This window comes from Egretta garzetta, unplaced genomic scaffold, assembly GCF_000687185.1.
Source record: "Egretta garzetta isolate BGI_Z169 unplaced genomic scaffold, ASM68718v1 scaffold118, whole genome shotgun sequence".
NCBI classification, from domain to species: domain Eukaryota; kingdom Metazoa; phylum Chordata; class Aves; order Pelecaniformes; family Ardeidae; genus Egretta; species Egretta garzetta.
Window position 1 is genome coordinate 3,947,333 of NW_009260484.1, and position 8,869 is coordinate 3,956,201.

The following is an 8,869-nucleotide window of genomic DNA, read 5'->3' on the forward strand; positions in this document are numbered from 1 at the left end:
GGGGGGGCCGCGGTGCGTTCCGCCCGCCGAGCCTGCTTGGTGGTAGGGCGAGGGCCTGCAGAGGAGAGGAGGAAGAAGGGCCCGCCTCTTGCCTTGTCTGTTCATTTGTAAGGAGACGATCGGTAGTTCTTTCAGGTGCTTTTCTTTCTCTTAGGTGTTTGCTTCAGGCGACATAAGAATGCGGGATCTTTGTTGTTCCTGGAAGGCTAATAAATCTAGGGCGTACCTTGGGTGTCTTTCAAAGACCACTTTCTGCCCGCCTTGTGTCATAAAAAGCTGAAAGGGTGCAGGCTTTTTTCCCTTTGCAGGCTGCTTTTAATACGCCCGAATCATAAATTGTAAAGAATCATAAATACAAAGGTGATGCCTGCACAGGATACTGTGGAGGTCAGTGGTTGAAAAGAGTAGTTTCCATGAGCATGCTATTTCAGAGACCCTTTTCTTAAACCATCCCCTCTCCTGCTCTCTTCTCTCACCCAGGCGCTTGTTTGCTGGTTGTCAAAGGGACGTGTACAGAGTATATAAAGTGGCGGGGTTTGGGGTTTGTATTTTTTTTTTTTTTTTTTTTTTTTCGGAGGATCCACTTTAAAAAACAGTGCGATGAAACGTGGTGTGTGTGATGTGCCTCCTGCCGTACAGCGTGGGATGCTCGTCCCCTAAGCTTTGACTGTAGGAAGTGGAAATAAGCAGAATGTTAGAAGTGGATTTGTGCAAATCGAGCTACGGGTCAGGCGTTTGAAACATTGAGTTGAAACAGTGAAGACCTAAAACGTCCTAGCACGCAGCTAATACCGTCATTACAGAAGGCATACCTGATGCGTTTGTGGAAACGCAGTTTGTCTGCGGTGTCTCATAGATGTACAAAGATTCAAAGCAACGCATCACCCATTGTAGTTTTCTACCGTCCTTAATGTGAAATCTTCCTTATCTTTAAATCGGGTCCAGCAGCGATGTAAATCGCCCTCGCTCCTGCAGTGTTTGTGCTGTACTTTTGCAGTGTAGTTTGCTGTGGATGTGTAAATACGAGATGACGTTGTGGTGTATCTGTTTTCTGTTTTGTAGATGACTCGGCGGGTGCAATTCCAGAGCATAACGAATTCCTTTTTCCAGAATATGAAATTTTGATAGATCCTGAGGAGCCAGAATTCCCTGCTGACAGCAGTGTGGATCCTGATGATGAACAAGGAGCTTTAGGCACATCAAAGGACCCAGAAGAACAAGAGGAGCTCGGAGCTACAGGCAGTGCAAGTAAGAAATAAGACATTGTCTGTAATTCTTCCTAATGAAGCTGGCATTATGTCTTTAAAACATAAAATACTGTGATTTTTTTTTTTTCTAAGCGTTCTGTCTTAACTGGTGGTGACAAAAGGCTAAATCTATGGTCATTTGTGATGCAAGTTTTTTGTAGACATCCTGTACTGTAAGTTGCTTTTAGGGGAGAGACTTACTAAGCCCCAGCCCCAGGAGCTGTTGAAGTGGCTGTCGCTGCAGTGAAGCTGCAGGTAGCTGGGAGTTATACGGGGTCCCTGTGCACCTCCCGCAGGTAAGGAACAGCTCCAGTGTGAAGAACAGGGCCCTGAGCATCTGCTGCCATCAGCTGTTGGAATTGGGAGATTGAGTTAGATGCTCTCGGCTTGGCTTGGTTCAATTTGTCTTAATTTACAGAAAACACTTAACAAATTTCCTTGTCTGTGCTGGAAGAAAACTGGGTCTGAGGCTATTTTAACTGACCTTGAATTAAGCAGGCACCTCCCCCACCCCCATCCTCCAAAAAAAAGTTCAGGATGTGTGTGCAAGCTCACCACACCGGCTTTGCCACACGCCCAGGGTGAGGAGTATGTGGTGTTACAGGGGAGGGCTGCTGGGCTCCCAGCTGTCCCTTGCTGTGGTCTGAAGCTGCCCGGGGGCTGCTCGGTGCCCCACGTTGATGTGAATGTGGGAGGGTAACAGATAGGCTCTTCGGTGCTAGAAACCAAAGCCTGGTCTGTGCATGGCATGGGTGGCCTGTTCCAGATCACAGAACTATAGAATCATTTAGGTTGGAAAAGACCAAGGTTCATCAGTCTCAGCGGTCCCTGCTGGGAGCCATAAACTTTGGTAGATTAACTCCTTACCTTTCCAGCATTCCACTACTGACATCGTGTTTAAAATGCAGCTAAAACTTGTAAATGGATCTCTGTGTGACTGAATCGTAATGTCACAAAAAAAAAAAAAATCATCATGATTTACACTGGAAATGATTCTTGAGAGCAAAATGCACTTACAGGTACAATATTGGTTTGATTTTGGGCTGGTTTGTATTAGCCTTTAACCTTTGGGGGGTTTTTTTTGTGTAGGTGAAGCATTTCAATCCTTAGACGAAGAGACATTGGAAACAATGGCAAAACATGAGACTGAAGAAGACAAGATCTTCCAAAAGTTTAAAGAGCGAGTAGCTGCCGAACCAGAGCAGGTCAGAAGATGGGGTGGCCTTAGAACTTACAGGTTCTGGCAGGCGTCCTGCTGCACTTGCAAAATGTTTCCCTGCCTTTCATACCTACGGTTAGAAATGGCGATGGCGGTGCCTCCTCCTCCTCCACACGCCTTAACCAGCATATCCGAACCTCCCTTACGTGCAGAACTTGATTTGTGCCGAAGTGAGAATTCAGCACCTGTTTGTCTATCTCAAACAGAAATTGGTCAGGATGAGAAGGCACAGGGGTGCTGAAGCCAGCATGGGGCGGGGGGCCTGCCATCCCATGAAGTGGTTCTCGCTGAAGGGGCTGGGGAACCATCGCTCTCTCCCCCAGCCTTTTTCCCTGTTGGTTTTCCTCCTCGGCAGAAAACAAACTTCAGAGAGGAGCTCTGTCACAGTCACCAGCTGCATCGTGGGGGGGGTGGTTTGGCTTTTTTTAAGGTTGAAGAAATCACTGATGGCTTTAAAATGTCAACTGTTTAAAACAGAATTATCCCCCCATGCTATTTCTTGCTAACGCAAGAGGCTGAAAAAAGCCACACTGTCAAAGAGAAACAGGATTCCTGGTTCCGTTCAGAGGAAACACAGGCCTAAATCCATGAAAGTGGTGGAGGAAGAAGAAATTCTCTCTGTGCTTTACCTCATAGCTGAGGGGTGAGCGTGCATATCCAGGAGGTGGGAGATTTTGAGTCTGTTCCCTCCTCTGTTTGGGGTAGGTGCCTCACCTCCCTCTGACCAGCCCTGTACTGACTGATCTGCGTGGGAGGAGCCCTGTTGGTAATGCCTGATTTGCTATATAAATATTTAGATAGTAACAGAACAACAAAGGATACGAGCATCTGAAAATGCCTCCTTCTTGGACGTTAGGGCAGTCCCCCTGTGTTTAGATGCGGAACCGCAGAGCCACATTCCTGACTTTTCTGTACGCTTCTAGCTGCTCATCTATCAATCTGCTGTTCCACCACCTCAAGCTATAAAACGCTGACCTAGAATTTCTGGGTCCCTTAACTAGGAAAATCAAATCATTGCAGCTTATCCCTGGATCATCGAAAAAAAAGCTGTATGAATACTTGCGTGATTCACGTAGTTAGGAAAACTTACACAAAGACCGTATCTTATTTAGAATACCGCATTGCAACTGATTGATAGACGTTGCCATGGGTATTACTTAAAGCAACTGACCTTTTTCTGCATCATCTGTCTATGTCAGTAAATACCTATTTTATACCAAGATGAAAAGACAGTCTTGAGAACTTAAACTTCTGCTCTATTTTAGATTATTCGGTACTGCAGAGGAGGAGAAGGCCCCATCTGGGTATCGGGTGAAAATATTCCTGGAGAAGAAGATATCCCAAATTGTTTATGTGGTGCCAAAAGGATTTTTGAATTTCAGGTATGTATATTCATTTAAAGACAATATGGGTGATGTAGTTCAGACTTAACAGGCTTGAATTGTGTAGGTGTTGGCTTGTAATTAGAGCAAGGTAGTTGGAAGTTGCTACAAACTAACCATGCTAAACTGTACAGAGCCCTCATTTACTATTGTAACTGCTTTTTCCTGTAATGCTTTCATGCACAGAAGGTAGGTTCCCTAATAATAACAGTATGCACCACCCATAAAATGGTGCACTTGTGCATATGGAACCATCTCTTCAGCAATGGGAGCCTGGTATTGTAAATTTTAAAAAAACAAAGAAAAGGCTTTATGATGTGAATTGGAGATAAGGCTGGCTGGAAGCTGTAGAATTTTGCATGCTATGTATGGTGACTACACTTAATGTCATACAAAGAAAGACAAAACATAGTTACGAAGGTAATTTCAAATGGAAGGTGGCTTACAAATCAGGCAAGGCTTAGTCAAATAAAACTTCCATAGATAAGTAGGCCCATGCCTCCTATTCCCTGTGCATCTACTACACTGTTTTGGGAATTCCAAATTTATTTTATTTGAGCTGCCATGTTACTTAGTAGCTTTGATTGGGATTTTGGTGTAAGAACATAAATGAAGGCAGAACCTTTCTTTGGGAAGAGACGCAGGGAGAGGGTAGAGCAGCGTGGCCTGCCTCTAACCCCTTGTTTTTCCTTGCAGATTATGCCACAGCTCTTGAACCACCTTCAGGTTGACAGCCTGGGAGAGAGCATTGACTGGGGAACACTGGTGGTGTACACTTGTGCCAACAACTGCGGCGAGGGAAACGCGTACCTGGAAGAGTTCATATGGAAACAAGACTTCTCTGCAGGCTCTATTTAACTTCCATCAAGTTACTAAGTTGAGTCATCTGAATAGACTACTTGCCTTCTTTCAGTGCATCCCTGCACCTGGCAAACAGGTAACTAACTGCACTAAAGCCACGGATATCTGTGTATCTGGCAATGGCGGTGGAACTACTAACAGCAGCCCTTGGCAGCCTCTCTCTTGTGTTCTGCAGGAGCTTTTACTTCAGCCTGGTTATGAAGCCAGATGCGTTTGTTCAGTGAGTTTCACTTCAAATCTCAACCCTGAATGTTTAAATAAAGATGAAATATTTTTGTCTCGATGAAAGTATCTTTTGTTGGTGACTGAACTTCAAGAACTTAAGATTGTTACCTGTCACAGTTTTCTTTATGCTACTCAAAAATGAACACTAGTTCACAGAGAAGCAGACTGCTGTAAGATCATGTGAGTGCTTATACTCAGGAGGGGTACAGAAGTCACAGCTAAGACAAAGCTGTGTAGCCTTTCACTGAGGGAAACTTAAATCTGCTTCTCTTTCTCAAAAGGTACACTCAGTCTAACTTGGCAGTTGTTACATGGTCTGATTGAGTGGTTATTCAATATAAAGATGCACAAAAATTGGCTTATCTGACTTAAAACTATTAACTGAGTTAAACTATTTCTGCACGGGACTGTCTGGTGCAGCAGCAGTTTGAACAGAGCCAGCTGTCCCAGAATGTGTTTGTCTGTCCTTCTTACTAGATTTTCAAGCTGAATTGTACCTTAAGTCTGCCACCTTTGGTAAAGTTTAAAAATAAGTGCCCTCTGCAGGGATTCTTCTGATACCTGACTGCCATATAGCTGAGGCAAGAGAAAAGTGAAACCCTAATGCTGAATTTACTGTGGTAGCTGCTTAACTACTCCTGTGGCTAATAGCTACTGAAAAGATAAGGGTGTGAGGGGGGTGTTGGGGGTTTTTTTGTGTCAGTATAGAATTTACTAAATTACATATTCCCTTACGCTGCTCAAACCATTTGTGTCTGCTTACTAGTGATTCTGAAGGTGATTTTATGAAAGCCCTGTTGGGTTTTTTGGTGTTAATTTAGATTTGGAAATACTCAAATAAGTGGGCAGGGAAGACTTTACATATAAGCTGTTTGGTCATCACAGAACTGAATTTCTAAAAGAGTAGTTTTAAGCTTTGGTACATGTCATGGAACAGCAGACAGCATCTTAAGTCGCTATAGTACAGCTTGACTGATTTTATTGAAAACCAACCCACAGTTACTTAAGGCTCCAAGTTTTCCTGCAGCGTTAAGAGTTTTGCAGAGAAGCTAGTAATAGTTCAGGGTCCTGCAACGGCACGGACAGCCACATGCTGTCCAGGAGCACTCAGGAACGTTGATTAGCTCACAGCACAGAGTGGGGTGGCACTGAGGGCGATGCAGAGGTTTTTTTGGTATCTTGAACTTACCCTGGCAAAGCTACGTTACTACACAGTTCTGGTAAGAGCCCGGAAACCAATTATTAAAGCGCCTGGAGAAAGCCTGGTGTACGCCACTAGGGGGGGGAGTAGAGAAGACTAAGGATTATGCTCGCTCAGGATTTGCAGAGCAGTAGCAAAGCCAGCCAAAACTTCCTTTTGTCTGCAATGAAACACTTAGTAAAGAGACCACGGTTACATTTGGGTTAGTTTTAGATAAAAGCTGTTTGAAAGAAGGTGCAAGTCACAGAAAGGAGGTTACTATTACTGGAAATTTACTGGAGAAAAAAAAAAAGTTTATTTTCAGTTCTCAGCCCATTAAGCTTCAAGCACAGTTCAGAGGGAAGATTATGTACATACTGACTCTAGTCGGAAGGGCTTTGACATTTTACAGGAACACTAATATAGTGAGACTGGCATAGTTGGTAAAATACAAAAGTAGTAATTTAAAGAAATTCTAGAAGCTAAGCAGGGATCTCTTGTTCCAATTCAGTCAAGCGTAGTTACTTAAGACTTGCATAAATCCACTCTGTTGAAGACGAGGCAACACATACTTGAACACAAACTTCTTTAACCAGTTATCTCTTTTGCTTTAACATAGTAGAAATGCTCAAGCTAGACGTTGCCAAGGATACGACTGCTGGTAAGCAAGCCAGAGCATTGCTGAGATGCTCTCAGAATGACAAGTCACTCACTTACAGCAGTGCATGTGCTACTGAAAAATCCAGATTAATTAAAAAAAAAAAGTTTTCAATGTATTTCACTCTACCAGCTGGGTAATTCTAAAATTCATTAAGACAGTTCCCATAATCGTATAAACAGGGTTTATTGTACATGTGGAGCTGAAGGAGGAAAGAGAAGGAAGGTATATATTATATATATATGTACAGTGAGCCATTTTCATTAATAAATTTATTCTGTCTTGCTTAATACTGGAAAGAGGGAATGTGTCTGGCACCAAAGAAATTTAAAATTGAAAAAATTTAAAAGCTTAAGTTCTGAAAATTATAAAAACCATGGTCTTATGGAAGTTAAAACATATATACATGGTGATTTAAGTGGTTTATACACTGAGTGACACAGTTGCATTTGTCTTTTAAACCAACTTACGGATTTTCTATTAATAGAACTGGCATTAAAACTATTTAAAAGCTAGAATATAAATAAAACGTGGAGGGACTGCTGCAGGAACAGCCCAGTAAAGCAACTCACAGTAACTCAGTAGACGTAATCAATAATACAGTTCCCCTTGAGCATCAGGGAAGTAGGCACTAACTGGGAAATAGTCCAAGTCCTGGTGTTGCAGTTTCACTGGAAGTCCATCTCGTTACTGCTGTGCCATACGCAATACCTTTTAAAATATCCCCCCGATTTCTCTGAAAGATGTAGAAACCGTTACGTTGTCTTTCTGAATCCCTTTAAAATAGGATAGATGTTTTCAAAGGCTTCATAGATTTCAGCTCGTACTTTAGCACCTAGAAAAAAAGAGGGGATTAAGCTAGTTTGTACCTTCTGACAAAAACTTAACGTTAGCTTTTAGAATGTTTATTTGAGTGTGACTCTATAGAAAACCTATGCACATCCATAAATCCCTATTTTTAAGATCTCTTTTTAACTACCCATTTCATATAGAGCAGACATTACCAGCCTTCTCACTGGTTATTCTAATAACCGGTAAAAACTTTCATTAGCATCTTCATGCTTTTGCTACACTTGCAGATGGGATTTTTCTACGTATGACTTCTGCAGGAGACCCAACTACAGAGCGCAGCCCTACAAGGTGTTTCTACAGAAAGGCCTAACCGGTGGAGATTTTTTTTTTTCTTGAGAGCAGGAGCATCTGAGGAGCAAGGTCTGGCAGAGACCGCTGCAGAGGCCCACCGCTTGCCACACTGCAGGGACACGCTCCTCCTTTTCCCTGCAAGTCTTGTGGGGAATTTTTTTCTCCATAGTGAGACTTGGCATGAGGGGAAAAAGAAAGGGTGTAGGTGAAGTGCCTGAGGTTGAGGGGGTCCTAGAGCTCAGGTGTCTCCCCTTCTTTGGCTGCTGTATCAAAGGAGAATGGCAGCAGCCTCCAGACAAGCTGCCAAAGAACAGTGAGCTCGGTCACACACCCCCAGCACGCGGAAACAAAGACTTTCAGATTTTGCCAAAAGCATCGTCTGCACTCTTACAGCTTTTTGGGCACCCACACACTTGATTAGGATTCATTGATTACATTGATTTAGGCAAACGTGTGGTTTGCTTTGTGCGCTCTCACCCACAGGATGCTGTGCTACCTGCTCTTTCTCAGTGCTGCCTTCTCTAAAGGAGAGCGCCCAGCAAATGACACACCCCTGGTAACACTGTGTGCTCCGTAATACAGTCTAAGCCTAACCTACTGGAGTAAGATACAGTCTTCACTTACCAGTTAAAACCACTTTTCCAGAAACAAAAATAAGGAGAACAATTCTTGGCTTAATCATTCTGTAGATTAAGCCAGGAAACAATTCTGGCTCGTAGCTGTAAGAGAAGAGAGTGACAGTGTTTAAACCTGCTTGCAGACACACATTCCAGTCTTTCATCTGCAGGACTGCAGGAATGGGCAGAGCAGATGCAGACCTCCCTGAAGTCTGGAGGGTAGCAGGGAAGATTGCTTTGATGGGTCCAATGGGCAACCTCGGTTACAGCCAAGGCAGAGCAGCGATGGGAACAGAGATGCAGGTTTCCCTCTGGTGCAAGGGAATAATCTAAAGAG

The 8,869-nt window shown here is 43.4% G+C and overlaps 2 protein-coding genes across 2 annotated transcripts in view; one reads left to right on the forward strand and one right to left on the reverse strand.

The window, feature by feature from the left end:
- Nucleotides 1-14: 14 nt before the first annotated feature.
- PDCD2 (programmed cell death 2) lies at nucleotides 15-4,991 on the forward strand (the record flags this gene model as incomplete). The annotated part of the gene is made up of 5 exons (XM_035899693.1): nucleotides 15-135; nucleotides 1,063-1,248; nucleotides 2,337-2,452; nucleotides 3,732-3,848; nucleotides 4,545-4,991. Coding segments are annotated over 5 exons (702 nt in total), but the record flags the coding sequence as incomplete, so codon positions are not given.
- Nucleotides 4,992-6,576: 1,585 nt separating this feature from the next.
- LOC104131034 (TATA-box binding protein) overlaps nucleotides 6,577-8,869 on the reverse strand; it is an 11,265-nt gene continuing 8,972 nt past the window's right edge. Inside the window, exons 6-7 of the mRNA XM_009644156.2 lie at nucleotides 8,540-8,665; nucleotides 6,577-7,607 (exon numbers count right to left, since the gene is read on the reverse strand). Of these exons, the coding sequence (XP_009642451.1) occupies nucleotides 7,528-7,607; nucleotides 8,540-8,665 (206 nt within the window). The 3' untranslated portion in view covers nucleotides 6,577-7,527. The remainder of the gene's footprint in view (nucleotides 7,608-8,539; nucleotides 8,666-8,869) is intronic.